The 24,621-nt window shown below is 47.4% G+C and overlaps 1 protein-coding gene across 1 annotated transcript in view; it reads left to right on the top strand.

Moving 5' to 3' along the window:
- The first annotated feature begins 18,166 nt into the window (after nt 1-18,166).
- Nucleotides 18,167-24,621, top strand: part of TET2 (tet methylcytosine dioxygenase 2) — a 69,917-nt gene continuing 63,462 nt past the window's right edge. The window contains exon 1 of the mRNA XM_065736525.1: nt 18,167-18,304. Coding sequence (XP_065592597.1) covers nt 18,275-18,304 — 30 coding nt within the window. The 5' untranslated portion in view covers nt 18,167-18,274. The remainder of the gene's footprint in view (nt 18,305-24,621) is intronic.

The raw sequence follows: 24,621 nt of genomic DNA, 5'->3' as shown, positions 1-24,621 counted from the left end.
GAACACCTCCACAGATGATGATTCCACCACCTCCCTAGACAGCCTGTGCCAATGCCCCACGTCTGGATGGCAAAGACTGAACAAGCAGACAGCTGCCATGCCTTCTCCTTTCCCTCCCTCTTCTGTTTTATTTCAGGTCAAACGTATTTCACTGCAGAGGTCAGAGTGTGGCAGCACAGCCGCAGCTGAGGCCATCCCGAAGGGAGGAGGTAGCACACAGAGCTTTTGAAGAGACGATGAGAGAGTGGTGCAATTAGGGCTTTTTATTTTTTTTATTTTTACCAGTTTTTATGGCAAATTTGCATTTTAAATTACTTCTTGCTATAATTGTTTCATCTTTCTTTTCACTCTGACTTCTGTAACTTTTATTATTATTTCCCAAGGATTTTTAGAAATGCTGTATAATTCTACAACACAAAAACAAAGCAAAACAAAAAGCAGTTTTAAATCAGTATGCTTTTTTTTTTCACTAAAATATTCCTTTGAGATTAACTATTAGAGAGGAAAAAAAGAGAAGTCAGCAAGGAGAAGGTGACACTGACAGGGATTTTGCTGTCAGGACAGGTCTGTAGGTTCTGACTCATCACCCCAACTGCTGCAAAAGGAGCAGAGAAGCTTTCATCCCCACAGGGGGGAAACCCCAATTACTCATCCCTTTCCCTCAAGGCTCACGGCTGGGCCCCAACTCTAAACCCAATTATCCCCAAGCCAAGTGAACAAAGACACCTTGACAGCTCTGCTGTCAGGAGAGATTAGCTCACTGCCAAAAGGCCCTCAGACCCTGTTGTACCCTGGCTCCAGTTGCATGAAGTCAGACAGCACCATGGTGGCTGAGCTACTGTGCCCAGTGGGGCTGTGGTGGTGCTGAGCAGCCACAGCATGCCACAGGAGAGACAGCAGCAGTGCCAAGATCTCCCCAGCTGCCTCAATAAATCAAAAAAGCACATCTGGATTGCTCCAGCACACAGGGAAGAAAAGCTTTTCAAAGGGAAGATACACTTCAGTCTATAATCAAATAACACTGCTGCTGTTGTCAAGCACCTGAATGGTGATGTGGAGGCTGCAGGAGTCTCTTGTTACACTTAATTCTGCTGAGCACTGCTTGAGCACACAGGCAACTCACACTGTCACAGCACACCCTGTCCCCAGGGCTGCCAACAGCTTGAAAGGATCACAGAGGTCCTAACCACTGTGGGCCTAATGGGAGAACTTCTGGGAGCTGAAAAATGCGGGGACTTCGCACCTGAGAGTCACCTCTGATATATCACACTGATTTTCCTCTTAGTACCCTCATCTGGATGCTAATGCTAGGTGATTGTGTTGGTGTACAAAACCAAAACAATCAGCTTTGAGTAAGAGAGCACCAACTCACACCCCATCAGGAATGCATTATGTGGATGGATTGAAATAGCCATACCAAATTTGATTCGAGTTAAGCTGATGTCAGTTGAAAGTAATCTCCCTTAAAAACCAAATAGACCGGTGTCTGGGGGTTTCTGAAACCGGTATTGCCCCACATATCTCCTCCCACATCTATGCCCCTGCAGAGACCAAGCCTGGCTGGACACATCCATCCCAGCCATCACTCCGTGGCCACCTGGATGTCTCAGCAAGCTGCTGCGTGCTGTTTTCAGCTTAGTTTGCGGGGTTTTACTTAAACAAACTTATCAGTTTTACATGCACCGTGTTCCTGGCAGAGGGGGAGGGAAGCAAGACAGGGGTTTTCCCTTCCTCTACGCAGCAGTTTCACTATTTTTAGGCGTTGTTGTTTAAACAAACAAAGTCTTTTTAAGGCAAAAAAAAAAAGAAGAAATGGCACAATAAATCAGTGCTTTATTTTATGGCACTGGCAGCATGGGGCTTTAAACAATATCCTTAGGATACTATTAATTAACAGTCCAGCTCTTCAAGCTCCTCTGTGGTAGGATGACACTTGGCACAACAGAGAGGCTCCAGATGCAGGAAATCTGCATCAGATAAGACTTTGAGTGACAAGCCATTGTCACTCACATTTAGGGCCAAAGACTAAGCCACTTGTTACATTGCAAATCAGCTAAAAATATCCCAAATGCAGACTTTTTCTCCTTAAAGCTACCTGTTGCATCAGATGTACTCAGAGTCCAACTATCTACTGATTTTAGCGTAGAGAGCACTTTAATTGAAAGGAAAAAGTACCAGCAGTGAAAAATAAGGCAGGAAAGGATGAACTGCAGCCACAGCCTGGCTTCAAACACATCCTCTTAAAAGTTTATGGAATAAAAAGTTGCACAGCCCTAACAGAGAGTCTGCAAGCTACCTCTGGGTAAAATCTTACACTGATTGACTTGTTCTTTTCCTCCTGCAAAAACTGTAATTTATTCCCTATTCTAAGTTCCCTTGAGAAATGAGCTCACGTGAGCTTGATGCCAAGTACACAGTACTAATAATACCAAGCCAGAAGCCACAGAAAAGACAGAAGAGCTCTCTACAAAGCCTCAGCTCACTGGGCTGGAGGCCTCCAAGCCAGCACCTGGAAGGCTTCTTGATGCAGAGAAAGTTAATTGTAAGTTTTGTGCTAAAGAACTGCTTTCAGCAAATTAAAATGAAGAACATATAACAAAAATATAGCGTGCCCACCAGTTCATCACAACAAAATTGTACAAGAAAGGAAACCTTCTGACACTGCCTTGACCCAGTGCTTCAGCACTGCAGGAATGCACACAGTGTCTCCTGCCCATGGCCTTCCCCACTGGTCCCATAGCCCTGGGACCAGTGCCCATGCTTAAGCTTACCTTACAAGCAAATACATTCAAAGAAGCAGAAAGCCATCTCCTTTCTCTCATCCCAGAACTTCCTGGCTTGCTTATCCTCCTTGTGGGAGACCACAGCTCACGTTCCCTCTTGTAACTCTGGGGATGCAAAGCCAATTGTTAGCTCAAGAGGTAAATCACTGGCCACGAGGCTACCTAGCCAGCCAAATTCCTCTCCTGAAGGATATCCAACACTCAGCCAGACTTAAAATCCCTGTTCACATCTGCCGCTCATAGTTGCCCCTGGTCTCACCATCACCATTTAGTTAGGCTTCAGTGATGACTTACATTCTTTCCTCAAAGTTATGTAGTTCGCTGTGTTATTGGAGAAGCCTTTTGTTAACTGATTAAGATTAAGCACTTCATTTTGCCTTTTTAAATCTTTTCTCCGTATCTTCTCATGGTTTTAAAATGCCTGCTAGGATTAAACTTAAGACTTGTCTCCATTGGGTCCATTAAAGCTGCTGCAATTTGAAGCTGCACTTTTTGATAAGACAAGGGGATACCGCATAAATCACCAGAGTTTATTATTTTTAAACAATCACCCTCATCCACACAAAGGAAAGTATAATTTGAATTTTAGATTTTAAATGCCAAATCTCACTTGCATCTCCTTCTACTGCAGATAGCAATGTTACTCTTACTGTCTAATTAAGGAAGAGATGGATTAAGAAATAGATTTATCACCTACCTTGGAAATTACTACAGCCATTATTCTAACAGTAATGTCTACATCCTGCAGGATCCCGAATTATGTAACCAGCTAAAGAAACCCTGTTTCCTTTGCACACGCATAACAGCAGTAGCATCTGGAACATCTCCAGGCTAAAACGCAGACCTGGATTCAGCCTAACATCTGTGTTAGATATAATGCGAGCAGCCCTCCTTCCTGCAAGCACTGTGACAGTGTAATGCAGAGGCTTAAGGGTATATGTATACAAAATGGAACAACAGTACTCCACACCCAAATAATAGATACATATAGCACTTGACTATAGAAGGATAATTTTAAGAACCCAAATCTACAGCTAAATTGTTAAATGCCTCCTGCAGATGTTGCTGAAGCATCTTTTTAAAAGCTTTTAGCTCTCCAGGAGCCTTCCTCTCCGCTTCTGGAGAGAGCAGTGATAGAGCAGACCATTTAGGTGCCTTACATGCACCAAAACACAAGTTGGGTGTGCCTGGGGCACAAGCAGCCCTTGCTCAGGCAGGCTGTCCTCAGGGCACACTGAGAGGGCCCTCCAATAGGACTGCAGTGCCCCAAACCTGTTCTCTGTACCTGGAGGATGGATGTTTAAGAGGGAGAGAAGAAGGCAAACCTTACATTTAATGCACGTAAATCTGATGAATGTGGAAGAGAAGTGTGGTTTTGGCAGGGCATGGGACTGAGTGCACCCTCAGTAAGTTTGCAGATGACACCAAGCTGTGTTTGTGCAGTTCACACATCTGAGGTGCCATCCAGAGACACCTAGGCTCAAGCAGTGTGTTCATGTGAATCTTACGATGTTCAGCAAAGCCAAATGCAAGGTCTGCACCTGGGTTGTGTCAACTCCTGCTATCAGTGTAAGCTGGGAGGAATAAGGATAGAACACGGCCCTGCATAAAAGGACTTGAGGGTAGCAGTGGATGGTAAGCTGGATGTGTGCACTTGCAGCCCAGAAAGCCAACAGTATCCTGGGCTGCATCAACACAAGTGGGGCCACCAGGTCAGGGAGGTGATCTGTGCTGTGAGACTTCACCTGGAGTGCTGCATCCAGATGGGGAGTTCTCCATGCAGGAGAGACATAGAGCTGTTAGAGCACATCAGAGGAGGGCCACAAAAATGTCTCAAGGGATGGAACAGCTCCCTATGAGGACAGGCTGAGAGAGCTAGGGCTGTGCAGCCTGGAGAAGAGAAGGCAGTGGGGAGACCTGGGAGCAGCTTGTCAATGTCTAAAGGGGGGTTGTAAGAAATAAGGGGACAGACTCTTTAGCAGGGTTTGCTGTAATAAGGGGAAATGGTTTCAAACTAAAAGAGATTTAGATTGGATGTAAGCAAGAAGTGTTTTACACTAAGGGCAGTGAGGCGCTGGCACAGGTTGCCCAGAGAGACAGAGGATGCCTCAAGCCTGGAGGCAGCCAAGGTCAGGCTGGAGGGGCTCTGAGCACCCGATGGAGCTGCAGGTGTCCCTGTTCATTGCAGGGAGTTGGACTAGATGCCTTTTAAGGGTCCCTTGCAACTGAGATGATCCTGTGGTTCTATGTAAATGAAAATACTTTGCAGTTGTAGCCAGCTTTATTGTATCGTGTATTGAATCGGTGATTCTTGCAGGCCAGGAGGAAGATTATCATCTGGTAAAAATTGCTGTACTTACAAAACAGTGCATTAATTGCTGTGATAATTTGCACCAGCTGAGAGTCTCCCCTGGGAGCTGTGTTTACTGCTCAGCTCTGTGTGCATATCATGGTGGCCTCTAACAGGCCTGGGGCCTGCGGTGCCCCATCCTCCCCTCCTGCCTTTCCATTCCTCTAACCAGGGCCATGACACTTCACAGAAACAATTTTGAAAGGCATAGGGAGCAAAGAAGAAAGCATCTCCAACACAGGCCCTGCTATGAAGATTGCTGTTTGTGCACTTCACAAAATGCAGCCTCACTGGGGCTGATGGAAACAATATGGTGAGTGCACTGCAGCAGCGAGGTCAGAGCGTAGCTATTCTCTTCCCTTTTGTTTAAAGCATCTACAAAGAGGCTGCTATTTTTTTGCTTTTTCCTGCCACAGTTTTGGCTTGCTGAAGAGCTGCAGGACGTGGCCAGGTCAGGGCAGCCACAGCACAGCACCTCTGTGAGGGAGCAATGCTCACAGCACACACCAGGGACTGCTCTCAGAAGATCTGGGTGCAAGAGAGACGTTGTCTGGTGTAGGGCCATAAAATTGGTTGCAATGAGTTTGGGATTTATTAGGGTGGCCTCACCCTAAAAGAAAAAAAAAACAAGAACAGTCATATTCTTCTGTACAACAAATACAGCATGAGTCCTCACTGCTCCAGAGAGATGTTTATACAGAAAAAACCTCAATTTCTAGCATAAAACATCTGCAGTTTTAGTAAGTTTTGTAGAATGCGTAGATACCACAATTATAATTATGTTGTAACTGCCTGAAAAAAGATTAGATCAGTCTGATAAAATGATTAAACAATACCCCAGGTTAATTTTAGTGCAGCTGAAATTTCCTGCACCAGTCTTCTAATGGAAATGCTGGTGACATTTTGCTGCAGAACACAGATTGCAGTAGCTCACCGTCACACATAATGTCCCTTTGCATACCAATCTTTGTAGAAGCGGCAAGTTTTCATTGAAGTGTCCTTTCCCTCACATGGAATCCCATAAAATAAAACAAAGGCATCTTGAAAAGACCCCAGCTCTTTGATTTGACAGTTCCTCATAAACTTTAATGAGGATGACTCTCACCCAGACTGTAAAACAAGCCAGTGTGCTGTGAAGTTTAGTTATTGGGGGCAGCAACACAAATCACCAGACCTATGAATGATAATACAGTTGGCCATCAGTTAAACTTAGTAATTAAAAACAGCACTAAAAAGCCCTTTTGGCCATTAAGAATATTAGTTCCTCCTCATCGGAAAGTCTTACCGACCTTCAGAAAGGAAAAGCATCCTTCAAATGTTCCTGCTGCAGCCAACCCCTATCTTCCCCACCCTGGATTAGAACAGAGCAGTGCCAGTTCCCATTGGCACCTGGTGGACATCACATCCCACACCCAGTGACCCATGCCCACCCATTCCACTGCCCATGAGGCAGCCCATCTACTGCTGAAGGTACAGCTCCTTGCTTCCATTGGGTCAGCTAAAGGAAAGATCTCATGGAAAAGACCATTTCCTTGTGTCCAAAAAAAGGCTTTGTCTGAAGTCCATGGCAAAGTCCCTGTGGTTAAGTCTGTCCAATGGATACAGAAATTTGCTAAACGTTTCCATCTGCTATAGAATCTGGCCATCAATTTGTCCTTGTAAATTCTTAAGTGGCATTGCCTTTCCAACGTTAAAAAAGGGGAAACAGTGTTTGTGGGGATTCTCAAACCCATAAATATCACGCAGCTGTGCACACACACAGAAAAAAAGCATGGCATATAGAGCAGAAGCTCGATGTTGCCAATTAGTAAGAGGATTTTAGGAGTGCTCACAAACTCTTCATGAAAATGGCCTTGTAGGCAGGCTGACATCATCCAGATGTTTTTAATTACATCGACTCTGGGACTAATTTCTTTGCTTATCTGTTACTGCCCTCCAGCACTGGTTCCTGTTGATTAAATCTGCCTCAGAAACAGAATACAGCTTTTCTTCTGGACACAAAATGGTTGGAGATCTTCAGTTTCCTGATTATTGTGTGTTAACGCTTCACTGCATTTTCACATACACTAATGATGCAGTGTGACATGAATAAGGGAGATCAAATGCAGAACTTATCACCTCCTTCACCTCATCTTAGGTTCAGGTTCATATTCCTCTCCGTACTTAAAAATAGCCCCGTATGCATCCTATCTGCCCATCACTGCGTGCCAGAAGTCAGCAGCTGTGGTTTGCAGAGGTGACCAGGACCCATATCTTCATGTCATAGAGGGGAGATCATCTTCTTCAGCTACAAGGCCCTCTCATGATGGGCAGCAAAAGTGGCTGAACAGATATAGTTCAGTATGAAAGCAAAGGCAACAATAGCAGAAAGCAGCTCATGGCCCCCACAGCATCCCTGGTTTGGGGCTTATTATATTAAGGGCTGCTTATTCTTCGTAAATCTCCGGGAGGACATCAAATCAAAGATGTCCTCTCAAGGAGTATTTGAGATCATTAGCTTTCCTTGGCTTCAGTGGAGAGATGTACAGTGTACACTGTGCCACTGTGGTATCCAAGCAGCCTAAAGAAAGCCACTGGGAGCAATGCCCCCTGTCAGTAGGCAAGCCCCCACTGTTGCCTCTTGTTCAACAGCTAACACAGATTCTGGTACTGACTGTATCTCCACCATGTCCCAAGAAATCCCTTTCCACGGAAACATTATTACCTTTTATGGACTTCTCTTTACATACTTAGTGACTGCAGGTCCACTAATGACTATAATTGTTTCAGACATCCATTAATTTTAATTTATTAACTAATTCAATTTCCCATATTGTATCTTGCCCACTTTATAAGGAATTTACTTTTTTAATACTGTGGGTCAATACTAATCATATAATCTCTAAGTTACTTAATTAATAACAATTAGCACCTCCCATCAAGAGCTCATTTTCCTGCATGAACACTGTTAGTGTGATTTTCAGAATAAATCTGCCTGTTCCCTCCCCCAGTGGTCTAGTCAACTTGCTTCTATGGAAAAGGTGCTTTAAACAGCTCAGTATCTTACAGGATTTTATCAAGTATCTTGTCATATTTGCTTCCTGAAGCCTTGGGTACTCCATTGAGTAATATCATGGAAACCTGTGTTCCAATGTAACAAAAAATGCTGAGACAGCATGTGAGTGCAAGAAAAGCCTTTGCAAGCATGAACAGTAGTCTCAAAAAATGGAAAGTAATAAGGACCAAAGAGATGTAAATATATTCCCTTAATTTCGATGATTTTAAGCTGTCTTCTGTTTTTCTGAGCCCACTGTTATTTTCCGACATTAGCTACTGGCATTACTGCAGTATTTAGCAAGGAATGCACCAGTAGAACAGTACTGATGGGATAAGGGGAAATGGTTTGAAACTAAAAGAGGGCAGATTAAACAGGATGTAAGGAAGAAGTGTTTTACACTAAGGGCAGTGAGGCACTGGCACAGGGTGCCCAGGCAGGCGGTGGATGCCCCATCGCTGGGGACAGCCAAGGTCAGGCTGGAGTGGCTCTGAGCACCTGATGGAGCTGCAGGTGTCCCTGCTCATTGCAGGGAGTTGGACCACACAGCCCTTAGGGGTCCCTTCCTACTCAAATGGTTCTATGATTCAATAATTATTTCAAGTTTCTTTCATAAAGACCTCTGCAAACCCTCTACAGCACGGCCAGCACAAAAATAAACAGCAGAATTTAATATACAAGTTTGTTAATGTCTATTTACAAAGCAAATACTCGTCTCCTGACAGTTTTTTCTTTTTCTGGAAAGGACTTAAAGCCTAGCTTCATCAATTAAATAGGCTTTGCAAACTCCTAACCAAAACTCCAAGAATATTTTTACATGCACTACCGTGCTCCCCCACCTACTGCTGCCTGTGGTTCCCCCAGCTGTTTTCTTGTGCACATTTTTAGCAGCAGAAGTGGGAGCATCAGATACGAAGTCCTTTTGGAGAACGTGTGGTACACAACTGACACAAAAAGGGACCACAAGAAGAAAGTCTGTCAGCAGCAATGAAAGCAATATCAAAGAAAAAAGACCATGATAACCAAAGTGACTGTTCCTCATCCCACTTCCTACCAGCATTTCACTGTGAAGAGGACACTCGATAGAAGTCACCAGCTCAAGCCACTCTCAAACCACACACTGCTTATGGTGTTGCATTAGTGTAATGAAGGACTTTCCATGTGGCCAGCAGAAAGGCTCATGGGCAGCACGGAGAGCAGCTCCCATGCTCTCATGCCTCCCCAGCCAGCACTAGAAATGTGGTTACCCTTACGTGTGGTGTGACCTCCAATCCAGCAAGCAAAACAGCGTGGAAAAAGAAACATTGACATTCTTATTTTTATACTGATAAGTGATGCAAAAGGTGAAGTGAGAACCCTGCAGAGAAAGCCTGTGGCAGATGTGAGGTGGCCCTTCTGGCTACCTTCCTTGTGGTGCTCCCTTGTGCAGGAGGGCTGAGTCCTGTGTGGTTTCCTGCAGCCCCTCCTTGCCCCCCTTCTCACTGGGGCTAGTGTCCGTGCTAGACATTCCCAAAGGAATGATAAGCAAGCCAGTAATTAACACAAACACACAAGGTTTCAGAAAAATGCCATATGTGGGAGTTAACATTAAGCAACCCACAGGAAGACTTAACTCTGTCCAAAAGATGTTTACCCCAAGATATCTGGAAAAGGTGTTACAATACAATCCTTGGCAGTTGCTTTATCTTAATCTTCCATGTTAAAAATTAAAGACTCTATTAATACAATGTCAGACTTACTTAATAGTACTCTTTTATCAAGCTGATATGATGGTAGCTAATTATTAAATGAGTTAATGTATGTCTTGTTATTTAATCTACCATGACTGATAATGAACTGTGTCAAATACTTATTAGACACTCATTCCCTCTACACCTAGCTGACACTAACATGGCTCACAATTAAACACCACTGCTCCTTCACTGCCAGGCACAATTACTCTGTCAAACATTATCCCACTAGCTATTCTTTGGTCCTAAGTAGGAGATGTCATCCTCCATTTGTCTGCTCCCAGAAACCATCCAAGAAAGGAGAAAACAAGGGGAAGTCTAACGTGACTTGGTCAAACCAGGTTAGATATGCCCAGAGGTAGCCAGAAGAATTGGTTCAAGATCAGTGGGAGCCACTTCCTCACAGAAGATGGCCACACTTTGGTGGCTGTGTGGTGGTGCCCCTTCACGAAGGATGGCTGTCCATTCTTTGATGATAATTCCAGGCCACTGGTGGTCAAAGAAAATCTCAAGATTGGCAGTGCTGAAGAGCAGAATTATCCCAATTGAGTTGGAGATTCTTGAGGAGAAGCTGAGGTGATGTCCAAACTAAGATAGGAAATGGTTCATGCTGAAAGGCGTGGACTCATGGGGACACGAGCTGAGATCTCCTTCCCCTCGGGAAGCAGGGGCCTTGATGTGACCCCCAGGATGGTCTTTGTGCCACACCCACCAACAACAAGTCTCCTTGGCTAAGCCAGGCCAGATTTCTCTGCAGTGTGCAAGGGCATGGATTTCAGCCATCTAGTGTTCAAGTAGCTGTCAGCTGTGCTTGCTTTGCACATTAGTCTTAGGATGTATTTACATCCTTCCCTATGAGAAACTCTTGTAATTTCTTGCAATCACCTTGAAACACAAATATGGTGGAGAGATTTCAGCCACAAAGAGCGTTTTCTCAACAGCTGTGTGGGTTGTACTGCTAGCTTATCAATCTGCCCCACAGTTTTGTCTTTGTTTGAAGCTTGGATATCAAAGCAGTGGCTGCATCGGTTAGTTATAGAACTGGCTCCAGCCTGCATCCACATCCAATACTTCTGGCTAGGGGAATATCCCGGCCAGCAGCCTTGGTCACAAGTCAGACTGTTAAGTGTGTGGGGTGCATGGGGTTTAGCAAGGCATTTGTGTCTCTGTTTCTGTCTCTGGAAAGTGTTCCAGTGGGTTTTCATAGCAATCTGAAGGCTGGAAAAATAAAGTTTTGAGTTATTCACTCATTATTTTCACTTCTCTGGTGAAGTTTGTAGAGCGTATGGTAGAATTAGGACAAATCTTGAGTAGAGCTCTTGGCCCTGGACTTGCAATAAGGGCTTGCAAGATGCAGTGGTATTTTAGACTTATTTTTTACTGAGGAAAATCAAGAATGAATCAAGAGGGTATTTCATTTTATTTGCTGACTTAGGGAAAAGGGCAAAACTCAGAAAGTATAATACTAAAAAGAAATCTTAACTTCAGTCCAGAAAATGTCTCTGGAAATAGTTCAGTCCTAAAAATGAAAGTTGTTTGTTTGCTCATCAAGAAGTCAATTGAAAATAAATTAAAATACAGCCTGTAGTAGAACTTCTTCCCACCTGCTTGTGAACGCCTAAGGGAAATTACCTGCAAATGCAGAAATTGTTATACAGATCAAACAAAAGCACTTATCTATAATTACTGGACTTATCTGTTTGTCGCAGGACTGGCAGCAACAGCTCCCTTTGTTAGGAATAAATTTGGTGCCATGATTTGTATTCTTCTATCTCTTCCACCAAGATCATTCAGGGAAGGTTCTGTTTATAACAGAAAATGGTTTCTTTAACTTTACTAAATAAAGGCAGATTGAAAAGATTTGGCCAGGTAAATGAGGGAGAGAAGGAGGGCAGGAAAAATAGCCAAGAGCTCTTCAGAGGAGATATTCTTTTAACGATTTTATATCTGGACTGGTGAATCTGAACCAGTTTGGAAGATCTCTTGAGAAACCACTCACATTTCTGCCATGTTCTGGCTCTTTTCCCACCTATTCAATAACTAATAATTGAAGTTTTAAGCATTCACAGAAGAAACTTCCTGTTACTAAGACTGTGCAGGGTCCTGCCAACTTGGCAAGCCAACGGCGCGCTGATGACACAGCATCAAAACAAGTGGGTGCCCCTGCTAGCTTGTAATCATTTGCCCTTGGCCAGTGGCCATGAGGACTTGTCTCCACCACACACTCTCAGGTTTACAGCTTTCCCCGGGGAGGAGCTGTACCCATGACAGTGGTTGCTCATGCTCTGCTAATTGTTGGAGTCAAGGAGGCAACAGGCAATAAGCATCTTGCAGCTGGCTGGGCAGCTCAGAGATCAAGTGCAGAGGAGCTGGAAAAACCCCAGGATGCCAAGGAGATGGGCTGGGAATGGCCAAGTGGGTAAAGCCCATAGTATAGGGATCAGATCTACACATCCTGAGCCGTGAAGCTGTCACTTCAGAGAGGATGTAAACACAGGAGGAATTGCATTGTTAATCACCAGGGGACAGATCCATTACATATATGGGAAAGAAAGCTCTATCTGCGGGACTCTCAAAAAAATCAATTACTGGAAAGGGCCTGCTGTGGCCCTTTGGAACTGCTGTTGGCTTAACTGATTATTTCTAATTTAACACAAGCCATGCACTCCTCACACTTCCATCTGCCCATATCACAGAGGTCGACTCAAAGCCTGTGCCTAGTTCAATATTCAATGGATCCCAAATCAGCAATGCTGCTGCTTTCAGAGAACAAAGTTTTGCTGTTAAGTGTTTCTGAAGACTTATACCTTGTACCTTATACCTTGAGGTGCAACGCAGGCTTTGTTTTCCAACCCTCTGTGTAAGAGTAGGTCCCAGGGAACACTCAGATGGTTGCCCCTTTCAAAGGATGTCTCCTCCTTTTTTCCTCCTTTTTCCAAGGTCCAAGCTCTGTTTACCTTCCTTCTGTGCTTCTGCTCTCATGTATGTGTCTGGGCCCAGAAAATGGGGTTTGTTTGGTAAGAGAATGCATGTCTCATGTCCCTGTCATACCTGGCCAGGTGCTGCTCACCAGGCTGCCTGCAATACCCTCCTGCTGCAGCTGAAACCCTCTTTTGATGCAGCAGTGTCAAAACATTGGATGCAGCTGTACAAAATCTGTGGCATCCTGCAGGACGTCCCACTCTGATGAAAACCATAAGCCAAGGCTCTGGGGCAGTGGTTGCTAGCTGAACTCCAGCTGTGGAGATCTCCTGTCATTTTTTCCATAACCCAGAGGCACAGATGGGTCGGTCCTGAGAGCTGTGCAAAACGCTGGAGGAGGTGGGGGGGAGTGGGGGAGTTGGGAGGGAGCATGTGCAAATAGTCCCTAAATCTGAGTAATAAAGGAGAAGGGATCAAATATGCTTTGCAGCTCTGCTCAGCATCATCCCTCCATTGTTCAGAACCAAGCACCAGGATGGGTTTTGGCAATACAATGCCACTCTCAGCCTCTTCCACCTCGTTCTTACACTTGACTACTTGGAAAGGAAGCCACAGGGCAAAAAGCAATATAGGAGGAAAATCTATATCCCGATGGCTCTTGCAACTTCACAGACACAACTGGTATTCCTTTTTAAAATTCTGAGTGCACTGACTGCTTGCTCAGATAAATGTATATCTGAACACACAGGCGATTATCCTATTTTCATATAATTAATTTTTTGTAGTTTGCATGTGCATTTCCTGCTTGTTTGACCATGTAATAATTAATTAGCATTAATTATACTAGATTGCACCTTCAGAGTCTACACACACATCCACTTAGGAAGGCAGGCTTTTTACAGCACTTCTATTTTCAGAGGGGAGAAGGGGCACCTGCAAGCTGAGAAAGAAGCAGGGAAGGCAGAGTGCACATCCACCTGTAAGAATAATTACAGGAAACTATTGCCTGTGGTATTCAATAAAGGCACAAAGGTGTCCACTACGCAGCATGGGGCTCCTTGAAGCCTGATGCCCACTTCTCCTCACCGGGCATTGACTGCTTCCAGCTTTTGGTGGTGCTTCAGTCTGGGGCACAAAGAAGTGTAAATTGTAAAGCAATGAGCACAAGCAGCTGAGATGGTAGAGAAGAAAGGAAGAGGTGGCCAGGTCTGGCTGCACCAGGCAGTGCCCTGGGGCTGAAGCTTTTGAAGTATCAGCATGGACAGATGAATCATCTGGGGATTGAAAGAAAAGAAAATAGAAAAAAGCAAAAAGCTGTCTAGCCTGAGAGTGTGCAGATGAGCATCATGCTGATGCCGGGGATGAATCATCCCCACCTGCCCTGACTCGGAGAAGGGATGGCTGCATGAACAGCAGAACAGGCAATGCCTTTGCTGCAGCTAAAATCCTGTGCATTCATACGGGTATACTGTTACATAGATACATACACATTTATCCTGTTTCTGACGCTGCTGGCAGTGCCACTGCCTTCCAGCTTTGGGGCTTCAAATTGGGACACATCCCCCAACTCCCCCCGGTGGCACTGGGACACTTCAGTTTCACCACTTCTTTTTCTGATGTTGTTCTTTGCTGCTTTCCTGGAGGAAAGGCATGTAATTTCTGCAGCTTTTCCTTTTCCTCTCCTGTTTCCCCCTCTACCTTACGAACTATGGCCTTGCTAAAGCTGGCAGGTGATTTCTCCTTGATCAGAGCTTGGCAAAGGGGAAAACTTCATCATACCCAAGAGGGCACACAGTCACAAAGCAAAGAGCAGAGGAATTGAAGAGGACCAACTCTGCACTCACCATACAGCAACAGCTCCTCCACACCTCTCCTTCCCTAGGCAGGTTTGATTTATACTCGAGCCAGAATCTAAACAAGCCCCAGCTGCTCTTGTGGGCCAAGAAAACCCCCAAGAAGGCTGGGGTACAGATGGAGATGAAGGAAATAAGGAACAATGAACCCTTCCCCAAGCTGCCCTCTGGGAATCTTATCGTTCTCTCCAGAGCAGAAAAAGAAAAGCCAGAAAAAGTAAAACCCCTAACATAACTACTCTCATACTTTTTGGAATGAGAGTTTAAATGGCTGTCAGCCTATCTCTGCCAATAGCAGAAAGCAGATTGCAAATGTAATGGGATGCAATCGAGGCAGGAGATTGCAAGGAGAGCACCGGAAGGCTTCATCTTGGGACTACTAGCACCCCCAGCCATCAGTAATGACTTTGCAGTTGTTTGGGCTGACTTGTGTTGGCTTTGATATGCAGAGAGCATTACTTTCTCTGTAGAACTGGGAGAAGCCATTGGTGATTTTACTGATTATCTGATGGCTGCTTTTTTCATAAATACATATTCCCACCGCCTTAATGTTAAATAAATATGTTGAGGAAATGAACAACAACAATAAAAATCAAGTCTTCAGCTCATACACTCAACAAAATGGGCATTTTATAGGCAATTTCATACCCAGCAGAATTACCATGGGATATGCAATGTACCTTGAAGACATGATAGGCTCCCATGCTGTCTCATGGTAGCAGAAAGCACCAAAAAGCGGGAGGGGCTTCTGCTGCATCCCTCTGAGGGAAAGCCCCCCTCCAAACTGAAGAGACCAGATATTTCAATGGAAAGCTTTTCTCTGCCCTTTGGATTTGGTGGATAAACCTGCCAGCAGCAGGTGCTAGGAAGAGGAATGTCTGCTGCTTGAGTACAAGAAGCATTCAGGCAATGCATTCAGACACAGGGTTTGGATTTTGGGTGGTCTGTATGGAGCTGGGAGTTGGACTCAATGATCCATGTGGGTCCCTTCCAACTCAGGATATCCTATGACTCCATGATCATCAGCAGTGAAAGCCTGAGCATCATGCTGGCCTCACCTCAGCTTTGCTTCTTTGTTCATTTGCCTTTTTCAGTGCCCACATCAGGACACTGGGGACCACACTGGGATTTCAGGGATGAGGTTTTGGGGCTGTCTGGTATGTAGAGGGCATCTCCAGCCCAACACCTGGTCTGCTGCGTTGAGCTATCAGCCTGTAAGACCTTCAACAGCAAAGTGGCATCGATGCCACCAGGTGTGCACTCCGGTTTTCCCATCTGCTGCTGGCAGCCTTACATACCCAGAGGAGTGTGGCCTCTAGGGATGGCCACCATCCACCCTTGAGCTCAGCCCTCGGCCCCAGGTTGGCCCCCACACATACACCCTGAGATGCAGAAAGGCCTGGCCCCAGCCAATGCTGGCTTCAATGCCGCTTCATTCCCGTTAATGCAATTACAGCAGATTAACATGGGTGAGTAGATGTGAAAGACAAACTCACCTCGCAGTTCCCGTCCCGCCCGCCTTTATTAATTTGAGCCCTGCCCTTTTCAGAAACCGGCTGCTCTCCTGACCTCCCATTCTGAACGTTCCCTGCCTTGAAATTACAAATAGGAAAAACTTCTCTGCATCTCTCAGTGGGAGGCAAGTATTTCTGAGCTCAGAAAAATGGCCAGGAAAATGATGGCAGTCCGCTCCAAGCCTTCCCAACCTGTTGCTGTCACCTGGATGTGTCCCCCATGTGGGCACAGCCTCCCAGCAGTTAAGGAGTGCTGCTGCTTCCCTGTTGTGCATCACCTGTTGCAATCTTATTTCCTTCATCTTGCCTCATACACATGCATTTTCATTACATTTAATACATTTTACACACTGTTTATCTTTTCTAAATCCCTCTGTCGATAAGGGTATTAGTGGTCTTATTTACTAATGGGAAAGCACAGCAACGTGGGACTGGAAGGGAGAATTTCCTAAAGCGGGTCACTGACGTGAGATAGAAGCACAGGAGGCATTCAGGGACACGAGATGGAGCGGCCCTGAAGACCACTGCAGGCTGTCTGACACCAGGAGCAGGGAGAGCCGGCTTCAGCCCTGAGCGGCAGCCTGGATCTGTGCGCACTGCTGAGAGCTCTTCCCTGTGTGCAACCTCGGTCTCCTTCTGGGAAGAAGGTGACTGAGACCAGAAATCTGACTGAGACCGCTCCTCGGGGGAACCAGGCTGCCCCCAGAACAGGGCAGGGAAGCTGCAAAAGTAAGAGAGGGAAGGCAAAGGGCAGAGCAGCTCACCACCCTACAACAGGAAGCCCTGCAGAAATGCACGTGTCTCCCACACTCCTACGTGCAGGGCGCGGACGTGGGCTCCCTCAAGCACCGGAGCTGGGGCAGAAAGGCAAGGCATTGCCCAACAGAGCAAACGCTGCAGGGACGGGAAAGGACGGGACCGTGTCCCGCTGAGCCGCACCTCGCAGCAGGGCAGCGTGTGACTCTCCCTCAATACGCGGGCTTATAGAGCAGGGGGCCAGTGCCGTGAAAACGCGCAGAAGCCTGTGGCAAATCTGAGAGAGACCTTCCTTAGTCTCTGCATCGTTCCGAGAGGAGATGGACCAGGTTTTTGGCACGGGTTTGGGCTGCTGAAGGCAGCGGCGTGCAAACCAACGCAACGAGCTCCGCAGTACGGAACAGAGCAGCTGGCCGGCTCCTGTCCCGGTGCCACGAGCCCCTGCTCGGAGTGCGTGCACAGTGCGGCTGGGGTCACCTGCCTGCTCACACTGACTGAAGCAGAACCAACCCGAGCAGCAAGCCACTACGCGGAACGCACGGCGCTCTGCGACAGCTCGGGCTTCCTAAAAAGCAACGTAAACTGTAAAGGACCAACGGGACGTGACACCCTCACGCTTTATTGCACGGCTGGCGTTCCTCTTAGTTGGGGGGGGAGAGGGGGGCACAGCCGCCTGCCAGCCCCCACACAGCCCCCAAAGCGCTCCGCAGGCCCCGCTCATCCCCACGACACCAGGGCTGCTGCCGGTGGGCATGAGGGCACCGAGCCGGCGTTTGAGGGGGCTCCTCTTACTTGTAGGGGGGATGGCGGGGCTGTTGCCCGCTGGCGGGGTTGTCCCGAAGGGAAAAATCCGGCGTGGATATCAGTCGGGGGCACGGGGCTCAGCAGCAGTGCTGCAGGGCGCCCGCACGTGGGTTGCGGACGCAGGGCTTTCCTCTGGAGGAAACGGGGGGTGGGCGACGGGGGGAAGGGGGGGACGTACTGCTGATTAATGAAGAAGGAAAAGGAAGAAGAAAAAAAAAAGGGGGGGGGGGGAGCGGGGAGGAAAGAGAAGGGGGAAAGAAAGGAAGGAAAAAAAAGCAGTAAAAGGCGTACGGGGAAAAAAAGCGGCGGCGGCGCTGGCGGCGGGCGGGGGCCGGGGGCGCTCGGGCTGCGCGGGGTCGGGGCGCGGGGGTGCGGCGCGGGGCGGTGCGGCACGCGGGGCGGGCGCCGACGTCAGGGCGCCGCGTGCATATTGATGCGGGGGCCCGGCCGCTTTCGTCAGGGAGCAGAAGGAAGCAAGATGGCGGCCCTGTAGGAGCGGGGAGCGCGGCGCCCGGCTGTGCGTGCTGGATGTCGGCAAGGCTGAGGGACGCGGCGGAGGTCAGAGCGGCACCGCCGGCGGCGGCGGCGGCGGCGGCTCTCGCCGGCGGCCTCGCGGCTTCCCGGGGAAGGGCTGGGGGGCGGCGGGGGTCGCGCCGCGCATCCGCGGGTGGGTGGGCGCCGCGGCCCCCCAACATGGCTGACGGCTGACAGAGGCGGCGGGGCCCCCTCTTCGCCCCGTCGGGTCCCGGCTTCGTCCCGCGGTGCCGTCCCCGCCTTTGTCTGAGCGGGGGGCGCGGGGCGGCGCTGCCCCCCGGGGATCGGCGCGGCTCGGCACGGCTCGGGGGGCTGCGGGCTGCCGGCGGGGGGGGGGGCATCGGGCCCGGCTTTGTGCCGCTTCCCGGCCCCGGCGGACACAAAGGCGGGCGCAGCCCCGCGGGGACGGGAAGAGGAGGGGGAGCGGAGCCGGGGGGAGGGCGGCGGAGGGCAGGGGGAAACGAAACCGGGGGCCGGGGGCGAGAGTAGTGTGCGTGCGTGTGTGTGTGTGAGGCTGGCCGCCAGGCCTTCCCTTTTTTCTTTCCCTTTTTTTTTCTTCTTTTTTTTTCTCTTCCCTCCCGCCGTGCAGTCTTCACGCGCGGGGCCGCTTGTCCCCTTTCCCTCTTCCTCCGTACCTTTCACCGGCGGGGTGACAGCGCGGTGCCCCGCGGCCGCCCTCGGCGCGGCAGCCGGCATCGGGGCAGAGCGGCAGCCGGCAAAGGGGCAGAGTGCCGCCGCGGTGCCGCACCGGCGCCGCCGCTCACACGCGCGGTACCCACGCACGCGGGCGCTGCGCCCGTAACGCGGCAGCGAGGAGTTTGGGAGCGGCGAAGAGTTGTGCTCCGGTGAAAGCAGGTCAGCGAGGGTTTGCTCGCAGCGGCTTAACGGGGCCGTGCCGCCCGCACGCTAATGGCACGCTGCCTCGCCGCTGCGGGGTTGCGCGTACCCTCGGCGTGTGGCCGCTGTCCCCGCGGCCGAGATGCGCGCACGGGACGGGACGCGCTCGGGGTGGCTGCGGGCGGACTGCCGGGACAGCCCTGCACTGGGGCTGTAAATCATCCCTCCCTATCTCCGGGACCCGGGGTGATTTGACTAAGTGGTGCGTGATGGCCGCGTTAGCTCCCGTCCTTCAGGCTGCCCCCGCCTTTCCCAAACGTCTTGGTGCGCGCGTTCTGGGTTTTTAGGGGTTTTTCTTTTCCTCATCGCCTCAAAACCTGCCTCCTCTCAGCCCTCCGCGTCAAGGTAAGCCTGCGCTGTTTATATACAGATCACCATTTGTGCGTGATGACTAAGAGCAGTCGTGCAACAGGTTTTGATAGACTGTGGTGCAGAACACTGCCTCTTTCAGCTCTTTCCCTCCCAGACAGCCGGCACCGAGTTGTGCTGCCCTCCATCACTTCCCAGGCTCCAGTTCTCCAGTGTTAAGTACTTAGTGCTTTTCTACAGACTCAAATAAAACTCTATACAAAACATCAATGCTATTTTGCTACATCTGTGTTTAAGATGGTTTTGTGCATGTCTTGCCTTGCTCAGAAGTTGTGTTTGCATTGTGCTTATGTCTATTCTGTCCCCAGCATGCTGGTAAATCCAGCTCCTGGTCTGTCTGACCTGCTGCTGTTAGCACTCAAAATGAATGTAGGTGTCTTGAGTTTCTTCCTGTAGAAAAAGCCCTTTGGAACCGATGTAAATAAATCACTGAGGGGCATTATTCTGACTCCCTTCCTTAGTGCTGCAGAAAGCCCAACATAAGCCCTGCCGGTGGGTTTGGGAGGGTTTTAAATCTGATGCTAAGAAGAAAAGAAAGGGAGAGCAAAGACATGAGGAGCTGAGTGTTGAGGTGGAGGGACTAAACTGCTGCTCACCAAAGCACAAGAACCTGAATGTCACATTTTGTTGGGATCGTTTTGTGTTGTTCTGAGGAGTGATGCTGAGAAGCTTTGCAAATGCTCCCAGGACCTCAGAAACTTGTCATGTTGCCTGTTGCAGAATGGCTTGACAAATACCCAAAAGACAAAAAGGTTGAACAGGTGACACTGGCACTCCTAAGTCTGCTGAGCTATTGCCACTCACAGTAAGGCTTTAAACTGGGGCTTTGGCATCAGTGGTTCCTGGCTCTTTGCCGGGGAGGCTGGCATTGTTTTGATGTAGCGTGCATGGTCCTAGACTTTGGTGTGTCAACACTGTTTAAAGAACATGAACTGTGTGCCCGCTGAGGAGCTGTATTATGACGGACAGACTTCCAAGGTCTCGTGTTGGCACCAGTGCTACATTGGGTAACAGAAGTGGGAGGCTGTCAATGTTTGGGTTTCTGCATGCGGGTCAGGAGGCTCCCCGGCTGCTGCCGGCACCAGAAGAGTCTGCTTTCTTATCCCACATGTTTTAGATGTGCTGGGATGCAATCTCTCGTATGGTTTCTTTCTAGGTTAGTAATGGCCAAGTGGCTCTAAAGAAAAAACACCCTATGCTTTGGAACAAATCTGCTTTTTGGATGTTGAGGAAAAAAATGAAGTTTGAGTTGCAGTGATGCTACTGACCCTGTTTGGGATTGCAGGAAATATTTTGCTTTTCGCTTACCTCAGAGTTGCTTGGGAATAAATGGCAGCAGAGTGGTTCTCGCAGAACATGCCTGAGTCGTGGCTTTAAATCACCTGCTCTGTTTCGTACCGAGCTGTAGACCATAGGCTCCTGCAGAAACAAGAAATGGTTGTTTTAGAGTTGTCTGCTTTTCACAGTGGAATCTCAGAGGAGCTGTCAGACCTCGCTTATCAGGGTGACTCTCCTGCCTCCCTCGTGGAGCACTGCACAGTAGCTGGAAGCATGGTAGCAGCCTCTGTGAGCCAGCTTCCCAACTGGAGCCTGAACGTGATGGGACAAAGTTGCCAAGTTTCAAGTAGAGCTGGTGGTTATCTTGGAAACGGTGCTGGGGAACACAACCACAAATGATTTTGCCAAATAATATACAGTATTTATTTAGTCCAGCTCTCAGATTGCTATGAAGGCAGTCAGCCAGCAGCAGTAAGCGTTGTGACATCACTTTGAAAGGCAGCGTGCTGATTCTGAAATGGAGTGGGATGTACTATGATTCATTTTTGTTTAAAAAAAAAAGCTGTAGTCTGAACAGAGATAAAGCATATGACTACATCGTGGCCAAGAGCCAAAAAGGGAATTATATGAATCAATCACACTTATTCCGATCTCATTCTCCATAAGGCAGTGAGTACCTTCTTACTCATGTAATGATATTCTGTAGGAAATGTATCCTTTTAAACAGTGAGCAAGTCACTAGTAACAAGTTGCCACAGTTCAAGCTGGTATGCTTTCAGATCGTCACTGATTGCCTGTGCAATTTGCATAGCTTGTCCCGATATCCTAGGTAATAAAGTGTTAGAAATGGAAAGTACCATGAGTAATCATCTTCTCACTCACCCATTGAAAGGAAATAACTTCTGCCATCCCTGAGGGTAGACAAGTCTCTTAAAAAGGGAAAGGGAATAAAACAAGCACCCATTTCTCAAGGAATTGCTCAGTGTGTGGAGGCGGGGGTGGAGGGGTTAAGGAATAAAATGGTGAAGCTCCAGCATCAGCTGGACTAATCCCAAGGACAGCTGATGACTGACCTGAAAAGTTGTTTGGATTAGAGTACTGAGGGTATGTCTCATGCTGCGTAGCAGGGGCTAACAGAAGGTAGAGGAAAACCAAGGCTGGAAACAGGAATAACTATCAGCTAACTTCATCCACATCTCTCACACTGCTCCTGAAAGGAACAAAAGTGTCCTGCCTGGGAAGAGCATCAGAAAGCACCACTAGTTGTTGATACTAAAGGGTTGTGAATGTGGGGACAACAAGAAGAGTTGCTGTGCTTTGAACAACACGTTAACAATTAAAAGACTTAAAGATTTAAATTGCTGTCTATCTTTTCATGCAGGCTTGTTCATCTCTGTCAAACACCTTCTAAAAAGCTGAATCATCTCAGCAACCCAAACAGAATTCAGCCTCTCCTTCAAAGCCTGTTTCTTGGGGTGGGAGGGGGATGAGGGGGTGCCAAGTTGGAATGTTGTTGCCTTACAGCGTACATATGATGAAAAACTGCAGTAGGATTATTCTCACAAATAAATAAAGGCTTGTAGCATTAAAGCTTTGGTTTGACCTAACTCTTGGTGTGTTTGTGCCTTCAGAAACAAACAGAAAACACACCTTGTCTAAAAAGAATAAATAGAATATATGCAGCATTTCTATTGCAGTCTGTAGAACAGCCTTGTCCTATACTTGTATTCAACAAGGCAGGATGGAAGTGCTGAATTTTCCTAACCAAGTAAAGCATGGCTTTTAAGATAGCTTCTCCCTCAACTTGCACGTGAAAGCTCTGTTTCTTCAGAAACATGTTTGAGTGCTGGAACGAGTAGGAATTCCGTGATGAGGCAAAGATCAGTGCTTCCACAAGTCTGTGCAATTCCACTTAACGGAAAAACTTTCCAAGCTTTGCCATCAAGATTGGCACTAAGAAAAAGTCTCTATGGCCCTGGATGAGAATATAATTTTTTTTTAGTTGTCTTTTTTTAGATGTTAGAAAGAAATGAAGAGGGATATCTGATTTATATAGAAAACGTTGCATTTGGAAAAGTGTTTGTGTTCTCCCATGTTGAGGGAGCAAAGCAGTGAGCTAAGATAACCAACAATAACGTGATACACAGGTACAGGGCATTTTCTAGTTAGTCATTATGATGCAATTTAAGCAACACAAAATATCTTTATGTGTTTTACAGCATTGCTTCTGACCTCTAACATATTTCAATGACTTCTGCATTCTTTACTTTTTATGAGCTATGCTACCTTGAATTTTACATTTTGGTGGCCAAAATTTAAGCAGTTCTTCTGCTTAATCTTCCTTCTGACAACACGTGTCGAGTCCAAGCTGAATCTTCCAAGTGTCCTGGCACGAGCTGCTCCAAGCCCTGTCGCGTTGGGAAAGGATTTGGCGCCGCGCAGCCTACCAAGTAGGTAGATGCTTAGGTCGGCGATGGCTCCACGCGGCTGCGCACGTGGCTCAGTGTTTACAAACAGTGTCCCAGCATCCTGGGCAGCTGCCCTGAAGCAGCCTGGAGTTCTAGGAGCTTTCCTGCTCCTCAGGGGAGCAAGGGGAAGAAATCCGGTGTGCGGAGCTGAAGAAAACATTGTAGCTGGGCTGGCTGCCTGTGTTCCATTCTAGGTCGTTGGCTTCTTTCTCCAGTGCCCCCGTTTTCCCCTGCACTTGAATGTGTTGGAGTAAGCCGATCCAGAGTACCAGACACGGTTAAGGGAACTGTTACAAAGTTTTCATGCAATTCCTCCCCCTTCCCTTTTCAGAAGCTTATGAGGAATCCAGTCCCAAAAGCTTTCGTGACAAACAGCATTTAGCAGTAGAAGAATCCCACTGTAAGTGGTTAATATATTTTTTTCTTTAATTAGGCATGACTCCCTGCCTGCTCAAGTAGTAGAACTCTTTTTTGCCCTCTTGGAAAAATGAGGAAATCAAGAATACTACAAACTTTATAAGTAAAATCAAATAGCTGAAAGTCTTTATTATTTAATGTGTTGACACAAAGAGGTGTTGCTATTACAATACTACTGCAAGGCAAGTTTTAGATCTCCATTAGACGTAAGAAGCTCAGTGGAGTCTTCTGCATTTGCTCAACCAAAAGAATCATCCCACCAATCCGCTGATTTTTGGTTTGTTTTTCTTTGTTATAAAGTGTCAGTAATTATCAGGGCAGTCTGGAAAGATGGCTTTGGAAAGCACAGACAAAAGTGCATCTCATTGGCCAGAAGCACCCAGCTGGCAATAAGCCTCGCACCATCTCCTGTGGCCATAGCCAAGGCTGTCAGACAGGTTCTGATCGGAGGAGAGCTTCATGCCTCTGCCATGTGCACCGTTTTCCACTCCTGTGCACATTTTTCAGACTCCTTCATGCAGGTTTTCAGTGAGCACTTAGGAAGGCATATAGACTATGTCACTCCCTTTGCAAAGCATGTCCCGAGAACTGTTTTTTTCCATACAGAGAGATTGGTACAAATATCTCTTCCTTATTCTGAATTTGTCTGGATGAGTCATGGCATTCACTATCATACAACCAAGTTCAAAGGCCAGTGCACTTGTGACACGTGTGACTTTTGACGTGTTCCTTTATTTCACACAAGCATTGATTACTGTCACTGTATTTTGTTACTGTGCTCCACTGGATTCTTTCTCTTCAGTCCTCTTCTTTGCCAGGCACAATGGTTTGTGTCATATCCAGAACGTGCTTCTGTTTCACCAAGCTCTTTGCCTTCTTTTGTTTCCTTCTGTGACTTTTTTTGACTCAGTT

The sequence above is a fragment of the Cyrtonyx montezumae genome, unplaced genomic scaffold (genome assembly GCF_038088225.1).
Source record: "Cyrtonyx montezumae isolate F1298 unplaced genomic scaffold, pur_monq_1.0 scaffold_2, whole genome shotgun sequence".
Classification (NCBI taxonomy): Eukaryota; Metazoa; Chordata; class Aves; order Galliformes; family Odontophoridae; genus Cyrtonyx; species Cyrtonyx montezumae.
The sequence above is the reverse complement of the archived record's forward strand: the minus strand, read 5'-3'. Positions and strand labels throughout refer to the sequence as shown.